This window comes from Sebastes fasciatus, chromosome 24, assembly GCF_043250625.1.
Source record: "Sebastes fasciatus isolate fSebFas1 chromosome 24, fSebFas1.pri, whole genome shotgun sequence".
In the NCBI taxonomy this organism is placed as follows: Eukaryota; Metazoa; Chordata; class Actinopteri; order Perciformes; family Sebastidae; genus Sebastes; species Sebastes fasciatus.
Genome location: NC_133818.1, coordinates 9,900,508 through 9,927,308, shown reverse-complemented (window position 1 = coordinate 9,927,308; position 26,801 = coordinate 9,900,508). Strand labels below are relative to the sequence as shown.

The window sequence follows — 26,801 nt, the reverse complement described above, 5'->3', positions numbered from 1 at the left end:
GTCTGAGCCATCAAGCCATATACTGAATCATTTTCCAAAAAAGGATGTTGCATTGGCCGGGAATCGAACCCGGGCCTCCCGCGTGGCAGGCGAGAATTCTACCACTGAACCACCAATGCTCACATAGCACTATTCTCGCCTATTTTAATTAAATAGTATTCCATCCACAGATACAACTATTGCTTCTGTGGAGTCAAGACGTCAACTTGATGTATACAGATCTACTTAAAGATCAACTTACATCTCAAATACCAACATTACATCACAGTCAGCTATACCCGCGAATCCCAGCAGATAATCAGTGTACTGAAGAGGAGAGAAAGTGGAAAAAAAAAAGTAGTGCGCCCAACGTGGGGCTCGAACCCACGACCCTGAGATTAAGAGTCTCATGCTCTACCGACTGAGCTAGCCGGGCATGTTTCATCATGAAAAACTTTGTATTTTTATAATGTCTCATTAATTCTATGAAAAATACAACCAGGCAGGAAATCAGAGTAGCAGAGAGAAGCTACACTGAAAAGCTAAAAAAATTCAAGCAACTACCCTGCTTCAGTGTGGAGAGGCCTGCAGAACATCACTAGCTGAGAGAAACAGTCTCCCCACAATAGTGTTGTCACAATACCAGTAACCGGACCTCCGCCTGCCGCAAGAGTTTGCAACAAACCGTTCATGTGTTATGAAAGGGGGCGTGGCTAATGTGTAGGGCGTGGGGATAAACATACCAATGAAACAGGAACTGTCTGGTGAGTGATATGACAACTCCCGACAAGACTCTGCGACAAACGGTTCAATATTACGATTACAGTTTAATATAGAGTAAAATACATAGATAGATAGATAGATAGATAGATAGATAGATAGATAGATAGATAGATAGATAGATAGATAGATAGTAACTTTATTGATCTGGAGGGAAATTCAAGTTTCCAGCATCACAGTTCAATAGTGCAACACATGTTAGTAAAAAGGCAGTAAAAAAGTTAGTAGTGCAAAGTACAAAAAATATAGCAGATATAAAAATACATGGAGATGAAGAAAACTGTTAAAAAAGTGAATATAGTGCCGAAGAGACTGTTAAAAATGAGTATAGTGCAAGGTAACTCCAGTATCTTAGTCTATGAAAGTGTACTGTGTGCATCATTATCTATATAAATATCTAAATCTAAATAATCTAAATATCTAAATAATACAGATGTGTGTAAATGCATTGTTCATTTTGCTTCGCCTTTTGCTCATCCCAGGTGTGCCCTCATTAAAAATATGGTCATATTGCAAAAGATCTGCCCCGTGTGAGGCTCGAACTCACGACCTTCAGATTATGAGACTGACGCGCTGCCTACTGCGCCAACGAGGCTACAAATACACATAAACAGGAAGTCTTTAAAAAGGAACTACAGTTAAAGTCAACTGCAAATATGAACTGTGAGTACTGCTTGACAATATATCAGGTTATATCAGCACATATACTCAAACAAATGCACCCCGAACGTCCTCATATTAAAAATACAGCACAAAAACAAGCAGAATATGTTGGTTGTAGTTTCTATCATTGTCCACCAGAGGGAGGCAAACCGCTTCTCTATGTTGGTTGTAGTTCCTATCATTGTCCACCAGAGGGAGGCAAAGCGCTTCTCTATGTTGGTTGTAGTTCCTATCATTGTCCACCAGAGGGAGGCAAAGCGCTTCTCTATGTTGGTTGTAGTTCCTATCATTGTCCACCAGAGGGAGACAAAGCGCTTCTCTATGTTGGTTGTAGTTCCTATCATTGTCCACCAGAGGGAGGCAAACCGCTTCTCTATGTTGGTTGTAGTTCCTATCATTGTCCACCAGAGGGAGACAAAGCGCTTCTCTATGTTGGTTGTAGTTCCTATCATTGTCCACCAGAGGGAGGCAAAGCGCTTCTCTATGTTGGTTGTAGTTCCTATCATTGTCCACCAGAGGGAGGCAAAGCGCTTCTCACCGCAGTGGACATCAGGTCCACTGCGGTGAAAGCTAGAAGGGAACCAGCGAAGTGGGGAAACTCTCGCGAGAATTGTTAAAGTTGAGGATTAAGGAATACCTTTTTTTATTATTATTATTAAGGAATACTTAAGGTTAAGCATTAACCTCGAATAGTTAAGATTAAGCATTGACTTTGAATGATTAGCGTTGGGATAGGTCGTCGGGCATCGAACTATCGCGAGAGTTTCTGCACATCTCGATAAAGATTTCGTAGTTTGCGGGCTCCCTTCTAGACACTACCAGCCCACTGCCCTCGCTTACTTTTACACAGTCCATTTAATGTGATATACACACTTACCTTAACCAGCAAAAAGCTTATTAGACAAGAGGATTTAATGTAGATGTACACACCAAAAAAATGACAATAATACTTCCTTCTATTTAAATGGTTCATATTTTGTTACACTTTGTTTAGCTCTTTTTTTACTGTGTTAGCTGATGCATCTTGTTTTTTGCATTATCCCCTTTGCTGCTGTACACTGCAAATGTCCCCACTGCGGGACTAATAAAGGAATATCTTAACTTATCTTATCTTATGGGTGAAAATGTAGCCAAAAATACATCTTCACCATCATTAATATAACATTATTTCTATGAAGTTCACGAATGTCACACTACAAAAAGTCACGTTAAACCTACGAAAACACAGTAAAAAGGCCAATTTAATATCACATTTTACTGTAAACATAATAGAGAATCTCTGTTATAACATGTAGGCAACATGTGAGTGACATAACTACGTGTAAAATGACGTCACGCAATGAGCTAGCTAGCTATCTTTGACACTCTTTTACATGGTAAAACACAGCAAAGTTATAAACGCAACATGGTTGGTAAGCGTTGTGGTATTAATTTGATAGTAACTCACCCACTGGCTGCAAAAAAATTGATGATTAAAAGACTTTTTAGCAGTTTTATCCCTCCATCCGTCGGGCCAAACTGGTGCCTGCGGCCGCAAAGCAAGATAATAATCCTCCGGAGCTGGTGAATAGCGTCCTGTTTCTTCACAGATTAGCTGGTAATAATGATAAACGTTCTACCTTGAAACATAAACGTATGAAAAGTAAAACTACACGGTAATAACTGCGACGCAACCAGGTAATTCCTCCCGTTTCCATCAAAGCGACGACCTCTAGACACCGAGGCACCTTCAATTAACCAGCAGCCAATGAGAGTGCTGTGCATACGGCACTACGATGGTACAGTCAAAGAGTAGAGAAGCAAAGAGATCAATCTCCGGTTGTTGTTGTTTTGGTTTTTCTTTACAAAAACTGCCATTAATGAATAAAAAAGCTAATTATATTTCATTTTTCAACATTTTGGTACAACATGATAACTTGAATAGAAATAATTTTGTTTTACTTTTGCACGGCACTTCATAGGCGTGCGTTTTACTCTGTGCTGATGTTGCAATGGAATGAACTATTACCTTCTTTGGCTACACTATAAAAAAAAACATTAAAAACTACATCACATAAAAGTTTAAAGGCACTGTTTGTAAGAATCAGAAATGCTTGTTAACAGCGACACCTGTGGCCGTTAAGTCAACGAAAGTCAGCGTTGGACTCGCGCTTGCTCACTCTAAATAGACATGAACGAGCATCGCTCAAAACAGTGAGGCGACACACATCAGCTAAAACCACAAAATGTACACATGCGCCAGCTGAGAGCCATATTTAATAATTTAATTTCACCATGCATAAACCATATAGAAAATACTTTACAGCAATGACAGTAATATTAAAAAAAAAGACATTTCATGATGCAAAAAAAAAAATAGTGTCACAGATCACTGAAGGCTCACATTGTCATCGGTTAGGCTGACGGTAATTAGTACAACATAAAATCAACAAAACAGCTGAAATAAAGACATGAATAACCAAACATTTTTTACAACCGTAACTGTCTTTGTGTCGTCTTGGCGGGTCGTCACTAGGAGTAGATAATGAGTGACCCCCGACAGAAATGGGGGTAGAAATGAATGAAAAAGGGGGTTTTAGTGTGCTGGCATCCACTTTACACCTCCACCCTTTTCAAATGGCACTAGTTAAGAAATAAAAATAAAAAAACGTGGCAAATACACTCCTTCATATTACGGCAACATCATCCCACAGCTAATACTGCTTTCATCACATCAGAGCACGGTCAAAACATTACAGCAATGTTAGCTCATCTTCACATATCTGGAAGAAACATCTGTGTGTAAGATGTAAAATCTCATCTTGTCTCCGTCTGTAAAAACATAATAAATGTGATACGAACTGGACTTATGTGCAAGCAATATTATTTATCACAATTTCACAGTCTTTCCCAATGTGAGTGGGAAGCCCCAATACTACTTTAATGGCAAACACGGATAATTAACATTATGAGTTTTTTGTTTTATTGAGCTTCTTCGCTTTAATTTGTGGGACGATATTAAAATTTAAAACACCCGTCTCGGTGCTGAAGTGTCTGAATTATCCCACTCAGGCCAATAAAGTCGACAGGCCGTGAAATTATTATTCCAATCTGTTGAATTGCATCCAGGAACAGCGATCGAGAATTTCAATTAGCATTTTGAGTGCAAAACCTGCACGTTAACACTCCTTAATTACAATACTGCTTTAAACACAACGGAAAGCACTGATTCACACATTTATGTTTTAAGTCACCATCTGCCAATGAATTAGTGTTGTGTTGATTTAAAGCCCTGATGGAGAACTAGAAAAAGGCGGAATATTCAGAGGAACATGTACACGTGTTCGCTGCGGAAATGTTCTCAAAGCTTCCCTTTAAATGGGCCGCATAACACATTTTAAAGTGTCTTTTTCACCTTCAGAACTGCTCCATCAGTTGTAATGTAATTATACAACAACAAGCCTCTAATATGACACAAAAAAAGGGTAAGTCTGCATTGTTTTTTTCTATGTTAGCGACTAAAAAACTACTTAGTTCTTAGTGTAAAACGACTGCATAATTACATTTCAGTCAATGGAACAGAAGAGGGAGCTGTAAAGTTATAAAAGAAGAATGAAAACACAATAGGTCCAAGTCACTTATGTTCCATTCAGAGGAATGTGTGCATTATGGGTCCCTTTTTTCCATTCAGTCATTCATCCAGCTGTCTACAGTTATGAAGTTGAGGAGGATTAAAGGGATATCTTGACACAGAGCAAGCAAACTAATCTCTTACCGCCAGAGTCTGAGGGAAAACACTGATTAGAAAGCAGCATTATTGCATTTTTCGTTTAATTTTTTTTACCCCCCTCAACTGTGACGCCTAAAATAAGTGGGGTGAAGAAAACTAAAAAACTGTCAAGGCATCCATTTAAGAAAGATATTGACATAAAGATGGATCACACAGTGTTTCCTCTACATTGACAAAGTTGTGTTTAATTAAAGGGCAGGTCCATCTGCGTACTTTTACAATTTAATTCAAATTTTGGATCTGCTAATTGTAGGGAAACACTGCAGCCTTCCATCTATTATTTTTAATAATTTCCTTCATTGCAAATAGTCCTTCATTGTTCTCCTAACAAAAACAGTCCTTGCTGTCTTCTCTATCAAGACACAAGCTCCTTGTTTCTTCTTCATTTCCGAGTAAAAAGTCAACTTTTGTCCTTCCTCTCCTCAGTGGAAGAATCCCTCCCCTCCTCTCAGAACAACACGTCTTCGTTTTTAATGAGCGTCTCCACCACGAGTCTCTGGTATCGGATGTCGTTGAGCGCCGTCATGGCGTCCAGCCCGGGGGCCCTCATCAGTGTCGGGCCGAAGACGATACCCAGGTTCTCGCTGGACATGAGGTTGTCCTTCTCGTACTCGGTCACTCTGAATAGAGAGAGGAAGGAAAGTATGTGTCATGGAAAGGGGAAAGCAAAATAGATTAAACTCCCGTTATGAAGCTGAATCTTAAACGACTTAACCACCACAATATGGGATTTTTGAAAATGACTTGTGTGTTCAGACCTCTTGAGGTGAGCCATGAGGTATCGCAGCGTCTCGCAGTGAGCTGGCGGCAGCAGCTTCAAGGACTCGTGGAGAGACTCCAGACGTTTTTCCGGGTCTGCGATCTCTGCGACACACAAAAATGAACAAAGATTAAAGGAGCACTAAACACATAAGAATCCTATAATAAACTGTAAAGAAAAAAAACGGACAAAATACATTTCATCCACATCTTTTCCTGATTTGCAGCACATGCTAAACTGCCCTTCCAGTCATTCTTGCATCTTATGTAAGGTAGATAAAGCGCAAAGACCTACGTCCTGTTTCTATGAAGCGTGGGTAGGCGTCATATGTGATGAGGGGAATAGGCAGCTCTCTGAAGTAGAGCTTGAGGGCCCCGGCGATGATGTTGAGGTCCTCGTAAGCATTTGAGGAAATGTCCGCCTTCTCTCCGTCTGTGGAGAAAACCAAACAAATGATCCAAAACAATGAATCAGTGAGAGACACGACGTTATGAAATATCTGCCTTCAGAATTGTATTGATATCTCACTGATCCTAAAGGGGCGACACTCACCTCTGTCAAAGGCCAGCTTGACATCTTCGATCAGCTCACTGAAGCCTGATATCCTGTACAAACCCTCTGACTGGAGACCTGAGACACAAAAGGAGAGTTGAATGGACGCAACCGTTCATTTAATGAATTTTGACACCAGGTAGCTCGTACCTAGACCGTCATCTACTGTAGGTAATACACGGACTATGGATAAATACCTCACACAACCCCACTTCAAAAACACCTGAACTCTCCCTTTAAGGCTGCAGCAAACAACACAATCCTCTCACCTCTTGCCTCGATCTCCTGTATGCACATGTCAACCACCATGGGCCTCTTGGTGTTGTGGGCTCTCACCAGCGTCGTCAGGTCGCAGCTGTACACCTTCTTGACGTGCCGCAGGTCCGGCTGGCAGTCGTTCGGCACCACTTTGGAGCACTGCTTATGGACGTTCAACCCACAGTCTTGACAGAGAAAGAGAGAAATTTGTGTGGCTGTATTAACATCAAAGTGAGCCTGCACTCCTTTATCGTGCTTTCAGCTCTTCACAACCAGCAGCAATATCAGGATCATTGTGTCTGATACTTAAAAGTGTAATAACTAGAAACGTAGGCGCTGCAGAGGCACACAGTAATAATCACACAGTGTTCTTTGGCACCAAATTGAATCTTTTAACATTTAAAATACCACGACACGCAGCAGATGAGTCAACAGCAAAAGTGACTAACTTTACGCCGCCTGCTGTCCCAGTTTTGAGTCACGGTTTAAGAGAGAGGAGGCGCAAAGGATAGGATAGAGAAAAGTGCATTATACACTCATGTGTGTGTGAGAAAGGATGTGTTTGTCTGTGTGTGTTTGTTACCTGCACACTTGACTCCCTGAGCGATGAGACCCCACATGAAGTTGGCACAGTACTCACACCAGTGGGGGCCTCTGAATGTATGAACCTGGTGAGAGAGAAAAGGAGAAAGTTGATTATTTTTAAATGTCAATTTATAGAATTAGTTTCTCTTTCAAAATGTATTATTATTATTTTTATTATGATTTCCTTTGTCTTTCTCTTCCTTTTTTTTTTTTTAAACCATCTTGATTGTACCACATACATCCCACATAGAACTCTATTGTAAGATTACTTGTAAAAATCCAATAAAAAGAAATTGAAAAAATATAAATTTATCATCACAACAAATATTAAAGTGAAAACAATTATGGTCAGACGAAATAATAAATATAAAAATACATTAGTTAAATGCGCCAAAATGATATATTTGCACAGGTCTACACATAGAAAAATATTTGTGAGCCAGATTGGGTATACCATACCTGTGATATTTATTATAGACACTGACAAGAGAATGACGGAGACACAATAGGAGTGCTGAAAGGGCGTTTACAGAAAAAATACAGTGAGAACTGTAGTTTTAATCTGCTTATTTTTCGTATAAATTAGCTCTATATAATGAAATGCTAATAAGCTCCATCACACTGTGGCTCTGACCTTTGTGCTCTTCACTAATGACGACTTGTAATGTGGAAATCTGGGAATCTAAAGCACCAAAACAAACCTGTAATGTAAATGCAGAAATGTGTGTTTCTCTATCCTGATGCGCTCTTTGCTTTCTGAGGTGAATTTGAATATGAGCTGAATCAGCGAATCTGGCATCATAAACAGGATGGCGGAGCGAAGGAGAAGCTCACCTTGAAGTTGTGGACCTTCTCGTACTTGGGCGCCAAGTCGCTCTCCCTCAGGGTGGCCCGCCGCACCAGCGATGTGAGCTGCGAAAGGGCAAAAGATCTGATTGGTTGCCAGAAGGTGGAAGCAGGGGAGGTTGGTTTGGCAGGGGCCGGCGCCCGGTTGAGAGGGTCCGAGGCGCTGCCGCCGGAGACCGGCAGGGAGGGGATTGAGCCAGCGCTGACATTCAAACTGAGAGCTGCGTTAAACAAAGAGCCCTTCCGTCCCATTTCCTTCTCGGCTCGCCTGCGTGATTGCTTTTTAGCTCTTTTAACGACATACGACTCTCGGCTTGGCATTGTGGGATTTGTAGTTTTGGTGTGAATTTAACTCACACTTGGGGTTTAAATAAAATGCTGGTGCCTTGACTAAAATCCCATTAATAAATACAGTACAAGGAAACCAAAAGCAGAAAAGATTGTGTTTAAAAATAGAATAATGAATAAAAACAGGAATAAATAGACTCTCAAATCATCAAAGCTCCATCCGACAACAACATCCCAATCCGAGGAGCCAACAGAGGACCAATCCTGCCGTCTTAGCACCACAAAGATCAGCCAATCAGATTAGCTCTGCATACTGATGCCGTGCTTGCATGGTGCAATTCCAGTTCATAACAACAAATAAAAGCCAGCCAATAAGAAGCAGAAAATAAAAAAATGTGAAAGAAAGTTCCCTTAATATGATTCAATAAATCTTCCTGAAATGCGTTCCCAAAATCCTTTGAAGCGGAGTGATGCTGCAGAGTCCCGTCTCTCCGTCTCGTGTAGGTGAGCACATGGCTCAGTGTGTGTGTTAATCCTCTTTCCCTCCACACACTCACCAGGCAGAGCTAGTGGAGGAGGGAGGAGGGAGGAGGTGAAGGCGGAGACAAAAAGAAGAGGAGGAGGGGAGGCTGAGCTACGGCGCAGTAATGGATGAATTTAACAGGTCACATTGAGAGGAGAAGAAGCCAATCAGAATACAGAGATTGTTGTTGTTTGTCACCGATTTCTGCCACCTCAATTGTCCCGGGAGAGAAAGAGAAACAAGCTATTAGTTCATTCATTCGTTCACACGTTTTGTTTACCTCTCGTCTTTTGTCATTTTACCGATTGTAAAAGGAAACGCTGCTGCTGTGCAGTATGTGAGTATATCTGGATTGAAATATGCTCCACAGAAAACACACAAACCCATGTCCTTAGATGGCCCCGGTCTCCCGTTACCTTAGATCTTACATTATATAAGAAGAGTTTAAGGCTACATTTTCACTTAAGAAGGGCACTCTCGTTAAGTGGCGCCTCTGGTGGGTGGATGTTTGGACTGCTTTGACATTTTTGGGCAGAGCAAACTGTCAACAAACAAGCAGTGAGACCGCATTAAATCCTGTTATCAGTGTTCATTTTGGCAGCTAGTTTAGATTTAGTCTTAGTGTTAAGATGAAAATGCTTATTAGTTTTAGTCCCATTTTACAGATTTTTATCCTTTATAGTTTTAGTCTAGTTTTAGTCGACGACAACTCAAAACGTTTTAGTCACCGAAAAGTAATTTGATTTCAGTCAAAATGTTTTCTCTCTTAATTTAATTTTATTATTATTTTATTATTATTTAATCTTAGTCCTGTTTAGTCATCAGATTATATTGAAAATTCCTGTAATTTCAGTCAAATTTATTTCACATAAATACATAGTAAATAATAAATAATAAAAAAAACATAAGCTTGATGATATTTTACACATCATACAAGATACTGCAAATCTTATTTTGTAGCAAAGTAGTAACAAAAATGTTAGAATTAACTTGAATTTTTAACACAAAATGCAACCACATGTTCAAATCACTAATCCTCCGCTTTTATATACAACACGCTGAATATGTATGGCTGGTCATGGATATTTAATGATGTGTTTTCATTGGATTTGGGTGGCGGGGTGGATAACAAAAGAGCACCCCAGTTATAGAGATGAACGAGGGAAAAGCTAATTTATTTATATGTGGTCCTTTAAGCTCCTAACAAGCAGTTTGTGTATTATTTTCTGTCAGATCTAAAGTATTCAAATCTGGTTTCTCCTCTCACCAAAATTCTTCCCGTCACCGTCCAGTGAACTCGCTCTCACAACATGGTCTTAAAAATTAAAATTTAAAAACTCATCACCAGAGCCGCGTCTTTATCACCCCCCACGGGGACCGTAAAAATGGCACTTAACCCACGATGAAAGGCGATTAGCCGTGTGAAATATGTATCTCTCGTGTGCTTGAGCCACCGCTGGTCTCAATGTCACAGCCGTACTTGCTTTGTCTGCAAATCCGCCCAATTATGAAAAGCACACACGTACACAGGACCACCCCCACCACACACACACAGACAGTGATGTATGAGGTGCAGTGTAGGTGGTCATGCACTGCAGGTCACACGAGACCTCAGGAGGTTCACTACTGGTGTAGCAGATAAACGCATTGCACACACTTGGTTACGAGCCTGTTGGTTTGTTTTGGTGCACCCACCTGCACAAACACAACGCTGCAGACCAGTAATTTACATTAAATGTTGCCCAGTGATTAGCATCTGCGTCAAACAGTAAACCTCACATCTCCAAACTTTCCTCTGGGTTCAAAAAAACGAATCACAGAAAACAATTATCTCACAGCTGAAAGGAAACTAATGAGCCAACAACAAACTCCGTTCCTGAATACTTAGCATACAGCTTTTGGGGAGATGGCAGCTTTCTGCAGGCAAACTGCTGCTGTTATGTAATTTTACTGCAGAGCCTTTGGCTGGAGGCCATCTCTCCTCTGCATCCATCCAACCTCCTCCTCCTCCTCCTCTTCAACGCTCATCCTTCCATCTTAGTACTTTACATACAGCAACTTTCTTCACCTTTACCCTTATTCTACCTCTGCAGGGTTTCTCAACATTTATTTTCTTAACGTTTTATACTTTCTACCACATTCTGGAAATATTATGATGGCATACATGCCAACAATTACTGCTTTACAATTTACAAAATTTTTGTTTATGTAGTTAAGGACCAGTGACTTTAAGAGATTGATTTTTTTAGGTCTGTCAAAGTTAATGCAATATTAACGCGTTAACGCAAAATCATTTTAACGCCACCAATTTCTTTAACTAAAATCTGTTGCGTTAATGCGTTAAAGAAATTATTATCGCGTTAACTTTGACAGCCCAAGCTCAAACACATTTGAAATGTTTTTCTTCTACCAAATGTGCAAAACAAACCAAACCAAAACCGTGACCCAAAAACCACGACACAGACCGAACCGTGGGCTTGTTTAACCGTTGCACCACTAGTTACGGATTCCTTCCTCTGCTGAACTGAAACTGTCAATGTCTCAAAGTCAATTTGCAAAACACCCAGCCAAAGAGATGTGATGAATGATTCATTTTGTCTTAGACTAGTTACTTTTAAGAACTACTTTCAGACTGTAGTTTCCTAAAGGGGATATTCTTTGGTCTGTAGCCAATTCTCTGTGCCAACGCAACTCAATTTCTTGTTCAAACCGACCCCTCAAAAACCCAGAAGCCTTCAGGTCAGTTTGCCAAAAACACATGTTAATTGAAGGATGCTTTTGGTCTGAGTTCCTACACTGTTTCCATTTCCATATTTCTTGCAGAGAGTGATGAGTTTTGAAGATATTGATCAGTATTCATTGTGATTACGGTATGCAGCCTCTAAAAGATACTTTGTCAGAAAGCGTCAACAGCATCAACATTCATGCACGTGTGTCTGTCCTCACCCTCTCCTCGGCGTTGCGGTCGTCTTTGGCCGGAGCAGGTCCATCTGGGGCCTCGGGGCTCTGAGGCAGGTGTTTTTTCAGGGTGGGCTCCTGGTTCAGGGTGGTGTAGCCCACGTGTTCATAGATGGGGTTTATGGTCATCTTAGCGATGTACTCCGCCGCCTGACAACAGAGAGGTTTACTGTAAACATGACAGGTTTCAGTACAGTATGAATGATTGTTTTTCCTGGCTGTGAAACCAGCTTTTTGTCCCTGGACTCTTGCAATAATATTAGTTTGCATCTTCTCCCCGTTCTCCCCTGTTAGTTAAGAAGGAAAGAGTGAGGGACACATGGACACACACACACCTTTGTCTCAATGTAGAGTGTGATGAGGCCGTCTGTGACCAGGTCGTGGATGGACTCGAACCTCTTCTCTCCAACAAAGTGTTTCCCGTCATGGTAGAGACGGAAGTTTCTCGTCTGGTTCCCAAACCTGAATGGAACGGAGGAAGACGCTTTTAGCTTCAAGACTGACTAGCAGCAGCGGACTGGGTCCTAATAGTTTAAAGGAACAGTTTGGGTGTTTTGGAGTGGGGTTGAATGAGGTACTTATGTCAGTGTACATTGCTTTGCTCCCGTGCTGGTACTCCTGTCTGATTCTCCGAGCTGGGGGCGTGCTGACCGTCATCTACTGTAGGTAATACACTGACTATGGATAAGTAGCTCATACAACCCCACTTCAAAACACCTGAACTATCCCTTTAAACAAAGTAGGCATCTGGGTTGGACCATTAATGCTTCAAATCTTAGTTACACTTATTTTGAATATAAGATTTAATCAAAATGAAAATGGCTTTATGCTTCAAAGAGCGTGAAAAAAAGAAATATAGGAAGCATCAAAGCAAAAATACAAAACGCTTCATCATAAACAAACTCTCTTTATACACACAAAAACTGCAGCCCTTCATGAAGATAGTCAAAAATGGCACAAACTCTATGATAGACAGACTCTGAACTGGGCCAACACATTATCTGCTCCTCAGTGGATCACTACGAAACCACCGCGAGATAAAACACCACTGTTAGATCATTAACCCAAAACCCAACCGTTCCTTTTCTGCCAACCCAGAGTGGGACGCCAGTTTATGAGGAGGTATTTATGGAAGGTAATTATAAACCACAGGGATGGGAGGGAGAGAAACGTGTGCAGGTGGAAGAATGACGCGGCTATGAATAGAGCAAACTGACCCAAAATCAAATTCAAATTATGCCGTGCACCCATTTTAAAAGTGTGGCACCTACTCGGAGAAAATGATAGCTCACATTCAAGTATGCTTACAAGCTAATCGGGCACTTTGAGCTTCTACAACATCAACACACTTTGACCTCTCCTTGTGAGGAAAGGTGTGTGGAGACATGTGAGTTTAGAGATGAGCGGCCTCTGAGCAGCTTAGTGTTGCTTTTTAAACCCTCACACCTCGCAGCGCCCGGAGGTCTGATCACACGATCAGACATGCTCAACGTTCACACGGCACCTTTTCTTGCCTTGTCACTTGGTGTTGTTGCAGTGGTTAATTTTCTAATAAATGCACTGAAATCCCTGCTCCAGTACTTAAGCTTACACATATCCATTGGCATCACTGAGCTCCTGTTTGTTCATGATTGTCTGCATCTCCCTAAATTAGCTACAGGACACAAGTATTACCTTAGAGCCAGCGTGTACGTGCCCGGCTGTCTCTGACTCTCTCTGATGAGGTAGCTGCCTTCGGCCTGACTTAGCAACTGGTCGGCCTCTTCTCTTGAGATCATCCCATGGTACCTGCACGTGAAGAGCAGCAAAGTATTAGGTCAAGATTTCCTCCACAAATCACGCTTTTATGTAGTATATTGTGAGGCCTGCGGTCAATAAAGGTCGCTGTCGTCTTCTTTTATTCCTTCTTTCAGTGATTGCACATGTGAATAGATGATAAGACCTACTAGCGGGTGTAACAGGGCCCTTCTGACCCACATCTATGAAGCTAATAACCACAAATAACGCCTATTTAATGACCTGATAACAGTCTAATTGGCGGAACTATTGGAGATGAATTGAAGGAATGTGTCTCACATAAATCACTGATAAAGACAAGGCCAACTTACTCTCTTCCATAGTATTTAGGTCGGTTGTCCACCTGCGGGGAAAAGAAGAATATGTAGTAAAGCACTAAAAAGGTACGGGTTGTTAGATCACATAAATGTTCCAAAGGGAGTATAACATTGTCATATTGCTCTGCAGGACAACTGCACTCTGTGTGCTGCTCTTCGTGAGTGCGTGGGCGCAGAGAATATTGCACGAGTCAGATAAAAAAGCTGAACGTTGCGTTGTTCCCAACAGAACTGCTGTGGAGCCAATAAATCCACAAAGATCCGACAAAGAGCGCTGAATATTAATTTGGATGCAATGTGTGTGTGAGGATGAAGGTGTGTGTATGAAAGACACAGGAAGAGAGGAAGGTAAGGTACAAATTAAGCCTTGTAAGTGCATAATGCCAATAATCTCCTATTCTAACAGTCTATATTTGTCCTTGTTTTAAGTTTAAGTTTTCAGTGTTAATAATAATGTAACCCAAGGTCTTCCAGCTACTCATTTAAGTCACCCTGACATGCCACAAATTAAAAAGTACCAGCCTTAGATAAATGCTTATTGGTGCATCATTAAATCACAAATGGCTGAACTCCCAGCAGACAACATGGAGCTGCCGGTAGCAGGGGGGGGGCTCTTCTTTGCCGTCTGTTTGCTGGTTTTATGTGGGTCAGCACCGGCTACCTGACCGGGCCAGGGCATCAACATCAACAGCTGTTCATTTAGCATCTACACACACACACTACCATCCATCCAGCAGACCCTAAAGGGACTGTTTTACAGATTAACACCAGACGCCCCATTCTTTAATCCTCCTTGGATTCCCCCAAACCTCGCTGTCCCCCACACACATCTGGTGGCTGGCCCGTCCTGTGGGTGTATGGCATTTGGTGGGTGCCCTCAACTAGGACGGAGCCTCTACTTTTCTGTATAAAATAAACTTACAGATGCTTGAATCCATGTTGTTTTGATGAGAAATTAAAAGGCCACACCTACACTAATTGGGTGCTTGTTTAAGGTCACCAAATGATGCTTGGATAATTGTACCAATATCACTATAGTTTCGTTTCATCTCATTCCTACTGAAGCAAATATAACAGGAACTAAAAGTACTAAAACACTGATGTTGGTTTTCCTCTAGGGTTGGGCGATATGACGGTATACACCGCGCAACCATAGAAATGTGTCCACCTGTAAAGATTTAGCAATAACGTAAAATTCCCACGTGATCTCGAGATTATTGCGTAATAAAGCAATCTAGCAGGCAATTTAGAGTATACAATTAACCTAACCTGCATGTCTTTGGACTGTGGGGGGAAACCTGAGCACCAGGAGAAAACCCACGCTAACACGGGGAGAACATGCAAACTCCACACAGAAGGGCCTCAAGCCGGATTTTGACCTGCGACCCTCTTGTTGTGAGGCGACAGTATTTTCCTTTAATAATACTGAAGGTGCTTTTACCAACATGAAAAACCATGCAGTGTTTAACATTTTTATTCTGGCTTAACAGATGCCTTCCCTGAAGACAATGGATTGGTGAACTACAGCAAAAACAATCAGCCGAGTCAGCGAATACAGTAGGAGACACACACACACATTATGAAATGTTGAGCTTGCTCGAGGCTTGATCCATACCATTATTGTTTGTTATCGTAAGTGATGTTGGAGAACATGCCAAAGTAATGGGATATCAAACTGACCTCCTTAGGGCTTTAATTCAAATGAAACATCTGCGAAAGGATATACCCAGATGACAACGCTATTGATATACTGCACCTGAGCTCAAATCTCCTGCTTTAAGCTACAAGAGGGCCTTGCTATTGCATGCAAAGTGACAGCACATCCACAGTGGACACAAAGTTTATGAGCTGGAGCGCAAGTGCGCACTTCAATTATCCTGGAAACAGGAGTTTAGTTGGGTGGCGTTAGACGATGTTGGCAAAACTCCAGATTAATTTACTTAAATAAAGATTAAACATGACAATTAACTATAGTCTTTGTTATTATTTGATAACCGCTAATAAATGAAAATAGTTGTATTGGGGCAAACAAAAATTGACTTCGGGCCAATAGATTTCTGAACCTGAAGAAAAACATTACCAGTGAACCCTGCTTTCAAATTTCCAAGTAAACTAAACACTAAATGTGTTACAGCGAGACATGACAGACTAATTAGGAAGTGCGTTCTCACCTCGCAGGTGCAGGTGAGTCTGCGTGGGTGAGGCGCCTCCTGCTGAAGCTGGTACACTGTGGCAAAAAAACACAAATCATCATGTCACCACCATAAAGAAACACTCAAGACAAAGAATGAGAGTATCTTAAAGTTTGAAAAGGTTCAAATCAGGGTTAATAACACACAAAATGTTCCATTAATACTCACAGTAAGACTTCCACACCGGTGGCCTGTATTCATCATGATCTGAGGACAGAAAAAGTACAACGAGGTTTTTAACTTTGTGAAATAATTCACAATACTGTCATTAATACTGCATTTATACTGCACATTTAAAAAAATATTCATATTCATTTCTTATTTATACCATTCTGGCATTTATATTTAACAAACATGTTGTATTTACTCATTTGCACTGTGGTTATTGGTTATGCAGCACATTTTAATGCAAATATTTCTTATATTCTCATTTTCTTGTTTTTAATTTTAGTACTTACTAATATGTCTTTACATATATTGTGTTTATATTGTAGCATTATGTGCATATTGTAGCATTATGTACATCATTTAGATGTTACTTACTCCTTTATTTCCATTTCCATTTCTCTATGTTGTTTATACAAGAGCAACTGGGGATCAATAAAGTATTTCTGATTCGGATTACTCTAACTTGATTCCATTTGCTACAGAGCCCCCAAGTGGACAAAACATGATCATGATCAGTTTATTTTATCTGCCTACTGTGTGTCTCAATTTTGATATGAACCACCAATCAGATACAAATAACCGGCATTACATATGACGCACTGTAGCTCAGTGCTTGTTCAGCTGATGCAGACCATAAACAACACATTAATATTAAACTTTTAGCAACATTAGACAATGAGAAGAACAGGATCATTTTCAGCCCCAAGCACTTGTTTGGAGTTTGGCTGAACTCTGCAGTAGCATGTGATTACTGTGAAATCCTCTCAGGTTCAAATTCTGTGCTGTGTACATGCATTATATTATTTTAGGACTGGTTAAGTCTAACTTACAACTAAGTTAACTACTAACAACTGAACTTGCTCCACTTATACATTAAAAAAATCAGCTAGAAATAAACTAATTTTGATGATGGAAAATAATATGCATCCGTCTTGCAATTCCAGGCATACGCCATCTTCCATCTTCTCTGCATGGGTAAAACTAACAGCCTGTTTCCTCTGCAAGCCTTATCTATTCAACACTTGTCGTCCCGGTATCCTGTCTTCAAAATAACTCCTCCCCGGGCAAGTGTCTCGCACTCCTTCTCAAGGCAACAAACCCTCAGTTAGACACACTCACAAGAAAGCAGACAAAACATATCGACTGCTGACAACTCGCAGTGTCTGAAACAAGGGGGGAAAGAAATATAATGCAAATGTAAAGCATTGGTGCTTTAGTTGACTTTAGACTGTTACCCTGCTACATTTAAAAGAGAAATATTGCACTTTTTTCTCCACATTTTTTTCCCCAACAGCTACAATTGCAGATAGTTGTTGTTGTAATAGTTAGAGTAGTTGTTATATAGTTTGGGCTAGTTCTTTTCCTACATCAAATTTTGGTCCTCCAAAAACGTTTTGTTAGGATTGCAACTCGATCAGAGTCACACATCTCCTCTGCTTCTCCATTTCAGAAACTCTTACTAAATGTGACATCAATATTTCTCAAATATGTGTTTTTATTTTTAAGATACTCTCTGGCCAATCTTTAGATCTTCATCCTTTTAAATTTCTCACAAGTAGAGGTCAATTTTCAATAAGATTTAGGGGTACTAAATTATGGAGTAGCTTTTCACAACTATTAAAAAACTGTTAATTAAATATTAAATGTTTCAAAAGATGCTTAAAGGGTCATTTAACTGATCTAACACATTACTTGTCATTTATGATATTTTTATTGTTGTTATATATATCTTGTTCTAATTGTTTGTCATCACTATTTTGTAGTTATATTATTTCTCGAGATTTCTCCAGGGCTACTGGATCCAAAAGAATATCTAGTGGCCTCTCCCAATTTTACCAAAATACATAAAATAAATCATATTAATTGATGGCTGTCTCCCACCACAAAAAAGCAAAAAAACTACTTTATACACCGTTGGATAGTTTAATCTATAAAAATGCATCATATTTTATAATGATTTGTATGTAAAAACTTAGTCTGCACAATAAACAGTAACTATAATTGTTAAATAAATGTAGTGGAGTAAGAATTTATTTATTTATTTGCCTCAGAGATTTAGCAGAGAGGAAGTATAAAGTAGCACAAAATGGAAATAACCAAGTATACAAGTGCTTCAAAATTGTAAGTTATGCTCCAGGGCTACTGGATCCATAAGATTTCTAGTGGCCTCTCCCAATTGGACCAAAATACATAAGATAAGATAAGATAAGATATCCCTTTACTAGTCCTGCAGTGGGGATATTTGTAGTGTACAGCAGCAAAAGGGATAGTGCAAAAAACAAGATGCATCAGCTAACACAGTAAAAAACTAAATATGAACCATTTAAATAGAAGAAAGTATAAAAATAGGAGCAGTATATAGAGTATTGAAAATAAACAGACTATTAAAAAAAATTGCAAGTGGAAAATGATATTGTAGAGTGAGAATGAAATGAATGAATGAAATTACACCTGAATATATCAGGTTATTGTCAGTTTTTTGGTGTGAAAGTGGTCATAAAAGAAACCTGAACATAATAATTGATGTCTGTCTCCCACCACAAAGAAGCAAAACCATTAATCCTCTCAGGTAAAGGCACTAAAGGCTGATATCTGATGCTTACCAAAGACATTGAGGGCCATCGTGACTCTCTGATGAAGATGATGAACAATCAGCAGATTCACAGTAAACGGACTCACTCAGCTTAAATCCTGAAACAGAGAAAAAGAGGAATAATATGAATGCTAACGAACATTTTTTAACATCAAACTGTAGATAAATATCTGCTTTATAATACACATAACGTGTTTACGCCAGTATATAACCACACACGTGTTAATTCATGTAACAGCTGGCTGATAATAAAACACCGTAACGTTACTCACACTCTGCATTGTGGTCGCCATCTTTGCTACGTCACCGCGAGCAGGCTCGCCCCTCTCGCTCTCTCTGGAGTAACTATGGCAACGGAGCTTTTTTTTTAATGATGTGTGCAAGAAACACGTTGTTTTCCCCGATTTAAAGTGTGTTTTGTGATTTAATAAGTAATATAATGTGAGGTGTGGTACATTATGTCCTTGCTGTTGTAATTGGGGTTTTAAAAGAGAGCTAACTAAAGCTTTAGGCCAGATATTTCACTGGATAATCATCTCCCTCCTCTCTCAGTTAGCAAGATAGTGAACCAACGTTGTTTACGCTATAAAACGTGATGTCGTCATTGTGATGAATTGTGACCGGTTAGCTCAGTTGGTTAGAACCTTTTATATTAAATTTTGTATATATAATATATCAGTGGGCAGCCATCTCGTTTGCAAGATAAACTTACAAAAGGCAATGAAACAACTCTGTGTAAGCTATGTACAAGTTGTGATGTCTTCTCCATGGAAAGTCGTGGCCGGTTAGCTCAGTTGGTTAGAGCGTGGTGCTAATAACGCCAAGGTCGCGGGTTCGATCCCCGTACGGGCCATTGAGTCTTTTCTACATTGCCACAAGAACGTCCGTAGCACTAGAGATTGTTTATACTTCTTTTTGGTTTGATTTACAGAAGAACTTCTCTAAACATTTCGAAAAAATATCATACTAACAAAGATTGAGATATTACTCACTTTTAACAGTCCTAGTTTTTTGGCAGATGAGATTTACATAATTAATTTGATTATTATCCTAGCAAAATATTATACACATAAAATTATATGGCTTAAAATACCCTCCTTTTCTTTTTTAAAACGTTTGACTATGATCAAAAACTTGAAATAAAATGGCCCAAAACTAATAGATTGTTTAGACATTTCAAATTTATTCCAATTGTTTAACAGACCCCGATTGTTTTTATTAATCTTTTCCTTTCCTTAAATTTTATTTGTTGTATAATATATTTAATTTTTATACTGTCAAATATATTTGCAGAATTGTAATGAAAAATCTGAACATGTTTATGAATAAACTGTATTGAGCTTTTGAAATAAAAAAAACTCTGAGGCACATTCTGCGATTGCGCGTGGCGAGCCAATCAGGCTATCCAACTCTTTGGCATCCAATCAGATGTCCCCTTTAATGTAACCTACGAATGACTTTGACTTGTTCAACAAAAACAGGCCAAACTGTGCCGAAGTGTGGATTGTTGTCTCAGACTGAATGATTTTATTACACATTTAAAAAGATAATCATGTGTGAGTCTGTTTAATGATGAAGGCCTACTTTCACAGGACTGATGTGGTCTTGTTCTCACTGTTTATGGTGTTGTAGTCAGTCTAACAACCTTGACCTCACCTTGAAGCTCTTCTCCATCTTTGCCGGAGGCAGGGATCGAACCGCTGACCTTGAGGTAAAGAAATAACCACCAATACGAATCTATTGCGATACTTTAATATGATTTGTATATGTGGAATCTTTTTTTGGTCATTTTCATTATATTGTTGTGTTTTTGCATCCTCAAAATTAGATAGAAGAGACATTTTAGGAGACAAAATTAATTTATAGTTTTCTCGGGTTACAGGAAGACAATCCATAAGAAAATAGGTGTAAAAATTGAGAGGGGGGTAAAAATAACCAGGACAGCGAAGAACAAAGCGTTTTCTACTGTACAAAAATCTAAATCACTGCTGCTTTCGTCCGCCTGTCACAACACTGATAGTGTCCATCATTCTGTCCTTATTGTCTGTGGTGGAGTCCATGTGGAGCTTTATGCCCCCGCATCTGTCTGACAGGCTGAGTATTTGTAGGTGTACAGCTTGTTATCTGCACCTCCGCTCAGCATCAGCTGAAAATAAAGAGATAGACAAGATTACACATTGATTTCACGTATTAAGTTTGTGTGGAACGGACATATTTAAAGATCTTTTGTCTTCCATATCATATAGTCTTTTGCTGTATTTATTCTTTGGGATTATATTTGTGGAAACCAGACTTACCCCACTTTCTGTCCAGTCCACACAAAACACTTTGTCCTCGTGGGCTGCCAGGTCATACAGAGGAGCCTTACAGCTGGGAGACACGAAAGTGACGTTTATTCACTCAAAAAGGACAAATATATACCAAAATACAGTACCAACATAAGACAAGATTTCAGTGTTGAGATGCTGTGGGTGTAGAAAGCTGAAGAGACATTTCATAAACTGACAGTATATTTATTCTGACAAAGACAGGAAGCTTGTTCCAGACATGAATCGGTTTACTCTCAGATGTGTGGAATTAACAGGATGTCCTGCTCGAGTGACCTTTCATACTGAAACAGTACGGGTCATGATCCAGCTGATTAGCTACTGAAAATCGAATTAAGGTCGCCAGATTTGTCTATATCCGTCTATGCTCTCTTCAAAGCCACCAGACTCCACTGACAAAAACAGTCATTTTACCTCGCAGAACACAGGAATTGCTGGTCTACCGCTGCCTCGATCGGTTAGTTTGTTGTGTTATTGTGTGACTTTGGTGAATTTGAACTAACCCTTTGAAACACCAATATCACACAATACCACAAACAAACTAAGCGATAGAGGCAGCGATAGATCAGCAACTCTTGTGTTCTGCGAGGTAAAATTACTAGTTTTGTAAATGGAGTCTGGTGACTTTGAAGATTGCATAAATGGATAGAACAACTTCAGTTCCCCATCGGAAAGGGCCGTCTCACGGTAAGGTAAACCGGGGAAAATATTCTAAATATAGCATACACTTAAACTGATTGATGTTTTCACAAACTCTACAAAGTATACACTGTGAACTACTACCTTCTGGTGTCCCACAGTTTGACCAGGTTGTCAAGGGAACCGGAGACCAGCTGGTGCTCGTGTGACGGCGCCCACTTCACTGCGGTGACCCACCCGGTGTGGGAGGTCAGAGACAGCATCACCAGCGACCCGTCTGGAGAGAGGAGAGTGGAAATAAAACTGCTGAAACAGCTCGGGTTGTGTATTTTTTAGGGAGACAGAGAAGTAGTATTTAGAGCACAGCTGGTACCTTTGGTGCGAGGGTCCCACAGTCTGATGTGTCGGTCGGTGCTGCCGGAGGCCAGCCGTCGACACAGAGGGGAGTAGGAAATACAGTTGAACACTTTACTGCCCGTCTGTGGAAGGAACAGAAACGTCAGTTTATCCAACTATAAAACAAAGTCTCAAAGTCTATCTTTGTGTCCTTCACATATCTCTAGAACCGTTCATCAGATGGACTTCACACTTGATGGGTGTATTGCTGCAGAACCAAGGAAGTGCAGTTTCGAATCTGATGTAATTGGACACTTTATATATATATACAGCGGGTAAAATAAGTATTGAACACGTCACCATTTTTCTCAGTAAATATATTTCCAAAGGTGCTATTGACATGAAATTTTCACCAGATGTTGGTAACAACCCAAGTAATCTATACATACAAAGAAACCGAAACAAATAAGTTCAGAAATTAAGTTATGTGTAATAATGTGAAATGACACAGGGAAAAAGTATTGAACACATGAGGAAAGGGAGGTGCAAAAAGGCATGGAAAGCCAAGACAACAGCTGAAATCTATCAGTAATTAGAAAGCAATCCGACCCTTTGTCAGTGCAAATTAATATCAACTGGTTCAGTCCCAACTGATGGCCCATAAAAAGGTGTCTCATGACCAAGGTGTCACACAAGAAACATCTCACGATGGATACAAGCAAAGAGCTCTCTCAAGACCTTCGCAACCTTATTGTTGTAAAACATACTGATGACATTGGTTACAGACGCATTTCTAAACTTCTGAATGTTCCAGTAAGCACTGTTGGGGCCATAATCCGGAAGTGGAAAGAGCATAATTTCATCATTAACTGGCCACGACCAGGTGCTCCTCGCAAGATTTATGACAGAGGAGTGAAAGAATTATCAGAAGAGTTGTCCAAGAGCCAAGGACCACTTATGGAGAGCTTCAGAAAGACCTGGAATTAGCAGGTACAATTGTTTCAGAGAAATCAATAAGTAATGCACTCAACCGCTATGGCCTGTATGCACGCTCACCACGCAAGACTACATTCCTTAAGAAAAAGGAAGTTGAAGCTCGTTTAAAGTTTGCTGCACAACATTTGGACAAGCCTGTGAAATACTGGGAGAATATAGTCTGGTCAGATGAGAGCAAAATTGAACTCTTTGGATGCCATAAGTCTGCTTGTCAGTGTGTTTCTCACCAGCGTGGTCTTCATTCCTCCCGTCTCGACGTCCCACAAGCGGATGGTGTGGTCCCATGATGCACTGCAAACTTCCTCGCTGTCGCGCCACAGGACGGAGGACACCGCCTCGTTGTGTCCGGATAGCGTCATCAGGGGAGTCTGTGGCGGCGTGGCGAAATGGGAACATCGTTTTGGTGATACCTCTTCATATTTAACTCTATTAATACATCAGTTTTTAAGGGTTACTGATATTGGACCACTCACCCTGGTGAGGCCGAGCTGCTGAGTCTTCTGTTTCTTCCTCGGTCTGTCAGCGGGTTCTTCGACCTCGTCTGCCTCGTCCGTGGGCACTGACGGGAAAAAGGTTGTTAAAAATTTGCATTTTATTCAGTAATGCTTAACATGCGGTCTTTCTGTCTACCTACCAGCTGACCAAATCTTCAACATTTTGTCCCAGGAGCCGCTGCAGAACTGTACGGGAGGAACACAAATGCTTTGACTGACAAAATAACAACTGTGAAACCCCTTTTAATTAGTCCCTCGTCATTCTCCATCCCTCTTTACCTTTGAGCCGGTGGGGTCTGTCGCGACAGCGTCGACGCTCCCCGTGTGTCCCCGACAGCAGTGTCTGGCTTTCACCTTGTTCCTCTCGGAGTTCCACTCCCACAGCAGGAGGGTCTGGTCCAGAGAGGCCGTCAGGAGCAGAGACGTCAGACCGTCTGCGCAGAAACATCCAGATGTTTTAAGACAGGCTGTCGTTATTTACTAGCAGAGTGAATGTCTGTCCCGCTCACCTCTTTTGACCCAGGCTACATCTTTGACTACGTCCGTGTGTCCGGCAACCGTCATCACCGCCTTGCCCTCCACAGACCATATCCTGGCCGTCTTGTCATACGACCCTGTTAGGATCCTGCAAAATAAATAAATGAAAGTAAGCAAAACTTGCTATAAATGCTATAAAAAGTGGGGGCATTTCCCCCCCCTTTGACAGTCTGGTGTCTTTCATCTTACCATTCAGAATCTGCATCTACGGCGCTAATCCAGTCATCGTGCATCATGCACTCCTCTGGCTCTGGTGCTGTGATCCGCTCTACATACTCGATCTCCACCACTTCTTCCTGGAACACACACACACACACCGAATGCATAAATGACATACACCATTTCTATGTGGCATCTACTGTTGACCTGATATCTCCCCCTGAAAAAAACCCTTTCCCCCCCTTAAAGAGGTAAAAATGGATTTATGGCAAAGAGTGGTGGAGTGGAAAAGGTTAACGCAACACAGCATATACACTCAAGTTTAAGGCTGTTCATACCGTTGATATGCCTTCTATGTCCATGTGAGTGGACAGCGACGTTCGCAGGAACTGAGCCCTGACCAGGAAGTCGAACTCCACTTTGCTGTGAGATGCTGTGGAAGCAGAAAACAACATATGCATTAAAGTTATTATGTACGACGGCGTATTAGGGCCACATTGAGATTTCGAGAATGGACATAATATTACGAGAAAAAAGTTGTGATTTAATGAGAATAAAGTCATAACTTAATGAGAATTTTTTTTTTAATATTACAAGTATAAAGTCATAGTTTTACGAGAAAAAAGTCGTAATTTAATGAGAATAAAATCATAACTTAATTCATAATATTATGACTTTATTCTCATAATACTATGACTTTTTTTTCACGTAAACTTCTGACTTTACTCTCATAATATTACAACTTTTTTCTTGTAAACATATGACTTTATTCTCGTAATAATATGTCTTTTTCTCGAAATCTCTGATTTATTTATTTTTCCTCAATGTGGCCCTAAAGTACTGGGATTTTGTGAACCACTTGATATAATTTAAGTTTAGTATAAACAATAGAAAATATGAAATATGCATAATCAGAATTTTTTTACTTGATAATATTGTTACCATTTTTCGCCTCCAGCAGCTTGTTGATGACATTGCTGAGGTCCAGCACCTCAGAGGCAGCAGGGATGGAGAATGGGACATCATCTACAACATACCTAGAAAGAAACATATGTTCTGTTTATACCTTAAAGTTACACCAATCAAATACACCCATGCATTTTATATTAAATGTTTGACATATAATTTAATGTGTAACATAGAATAAAATATGAGGTCAGGCATTTATTGGGAGTGTTAGCATCAGATAGCTAAATCTACAAGCTAAAAACAGCAAGTAGAGGCTTATAATAAAAAGCTAAAAGGTAATAAGAGCTCACCTTTTGTCCTCTGTGAAGAACCTCGCTTGTAACTGCGACATGTTTTAGTTCTATGTATTTATCTTAAACACTAGTAATAAGAATATATGTGTAAGTCTGCTCCTTCACAACACACCAGACTCTCATGCAGCCATGCCATGTGGTACGAAGGAAGCAAGGCGCTGCAGCAGAGCGCAGATAGAGGGCAGTCGATCGATGATGCGGATCTGTGCTCCTCCAGAAATGCCTGCCCGTAGTAACATAACGGAGGGTGGGACTTAACCATAACCAGCTGCTCAAACGGATTGAAATTTAATTTATTCTACTTTATTGTCATACAGACAATATATATATGTACACATTTATTATTTTTGACCCCTATCAGGAGCTAAAACTCCATAAATTATTACATCTTCAACTGTGCAATACTGATTTAACAGTGCAATAACACTTTCATTTACACAGCACATTTTAAACTAATATTCTTATTTTACACATTTCTTGCATTTTTAAAAATGTATGCATTTATATTATTTGCATATATTCTATTTTAAGCTTTATTTGCACTGTTATAAATTATGTACATGTTCTTATACTAATAATAATGTTCGGTTAATAATGTACACGGTGCACTTTCATAGACTAAGCTACTGGAGTTACCCTGCACTATACTCATTTTTAAGTCTCTTCTGCACTATATTCACTTTTTTAATAGTCCTGTATCACAGCTGTTACCCTGCACTATATTCAGTTTTAACAGTTTTCTTCATCCCCTTGTATTTTTATATCTGGTATATTTTTTTGTACTTTGTACTACTAACTTTTTTACTGTCTTTTTACTAACATGTTTTGCACTATGGAAATGTGATGCTGGAAACTTGAATTTCCCTCGGGATCAATAAAGTTACTATCCATCTATCCATCTTTTTTACAGGATATATAAATGCATTTCTATTCGTCAATTAAAATGTTTATCCATAGCATGCTAAAGTAAAACTTCAGTAATGTCAGTTACACAGCAGGATCGCTCTTAACTTTTCTATTAGC

General features: G+C 40.0%; 2 protein-coding genes and 4 non-coding genes across 7 annotated transcripts; 1 reads left to right on the top strand and 5 right to left on the bottom strand.

Moving 5' to 3' along the window:
* Positions 1–48: 48 nt before the first annotated feature.
* trnag-gcc (transfer RNA glycine (anticodon GCC)) lies at positions 49–119 on the bottom strand. Its single transcript has one exon. It is a non-coding gene; the product is annotated as a tRNA-Gly (tRNA).
* A 223-nt stretch (positions 120–342) lies between these two features.
* Positions 343–415, bottom strand: trnak-cuu (transfer RNA lysine (anticodon CUU)). The gene has a single exon. It is a non-coding gene; the product is annotated as a tRNA-Lys (tRNA).
* An 866-nt stretch (positions 416–1,281) lies between these two features.
* On the bottom strand, positions 1,282–1,354 carry trnam-cau (transfer RNA methionine (anticodon CAU)). Its single transcript has one exon. It is a non-coding gene; the product is annotated as a tRNA-Met (tRNA).
* Positions 1,355–3,665: 2,311 nt separating this feature from the next.
* On the bottom strand, positions 3,666–19,412 carry LOC141762628 (N-chimaerin). 2 transcript variants are annotated; one of them, XM_074626560.1, is made up of 15 exons: positions 19,301–19,412; positions 19,039–19,126; positions 16,436–16,474; positions 16,247–16,302; positions 14,070–14,101; positions 13,636–13,749; positions 12,297–12,423; positions 11,950–12,111; positions 8,181–8,258; positions 7,345–7,429; positions 6,773–6,946; positions 6,504–6,581; positions 6,246–6,383; positions 5,950–6,055; positions 3,666–5,811 (listed from the first exon to the last, which is right to left on the bottom strand). In XM_074626560.1, exons 2-15 carry the CDS (start codon positions 19,055–19,057, stop codon positions 5,640–5,642), a joined length of 1,380 nt encoding a protein of 459 aa, XP_074482661.1. In that variant the 5' UTR covers positions 19,058–19,126; positions 19,301–19,412; the 3' UTR covers positions 3,666–5,639. The 2 variants fall into 2 exon arrangements, with proteins under 2 accessions (XP_074482661.1, XP_074482662.1); XM_074626561.1 differs by lacking the exon at positions 19,301–19,412 and adding an exon at positions 19,248–19,266.
* A 395-nt stretch (positions 19,413–19,807) lies between these two features.
* trnai-aau (transfer RNA isoleucine (anticodon AAU)) lies at positions 19,808–19,881 on the top strand. The gene has a single exon. It is a non-coding gene; the product is annotated as a tRNA-Ile (tRNA).
* Positions 19,882–20,764: 883 nt separating this feature from the next.
* On the bottom strand, positions 20,765–25,964 carry wdr12 (WD repeat domain 12). The gene is made up of 13 exons (XM_074626559.1): positions 25,776–25,964; positions 25,459–25,553; positions 24,855–24,949; positions 24,547–24,653; positions 24,330–24,445; positions 24,100–24,254; positions 23,961–24,006; positions 23,800–23,885; positions 23,554–23,694; positions 22,368–22,473; positions 22,139–22,271; positions 21,326–21,398; positions 20,765–21,174 (listed from the first exon to the last, which is right to left on the bottom strand). Exons 1-13 carry the CDS (start codon positions 25,814–25,816, stop codon positions 21,097–21,099), a joined length of 1,272 nt encoding a protein of 423 aa, XP_074482660.1. The 5' UTR covers positions 25,817–25,964; the 3' UTR covers positions 20,765–21,096.
* Positions 25,965–26,801: the final 837 nt, after the last annotated feature.

Bases quoted from the DNA above. Each gene is read 5' to 3' on its own strand.
- LOC141762628 (XM_074626560.1), bottom strand. The intron at 12,424-13,635 runs GTAATACTTGTG...CGTTCCATTCAG, and splicing joins ACGTACACGCTGGCTCTAAG to GTTTGGGAACCAGACGAGAA. The intron at 6,056-6,245 runs GTAGGTCTTTGC...TGTGTGTCGCAG, and splicing joins ACGCTTCATAGAAACAGGAC to AGATCGCAGACCCGGAAAAA.
- wdr12 (XM_074626559.1), bottom strand. From the start codon at position 25,816: ATGTCGCAGTTACAAGCGAGGTTCTTCACAGAGGACAAAAG. The intron at 25,554-25,775 runs GTGAGCTCTTAT...GTTTCTTTCTAG, and splicing joins TTCTTCACAGAGGACAAAAG to GTATGTTGTAGATGATGTCC. The intron at 21,399-22,138 runs GTAGTAGTTCAC...CGTGTCTCCCAG, and splicing joins AAACTGTGGGACACCAGAAG to CTGTAAGGCTCCTCTGTATG.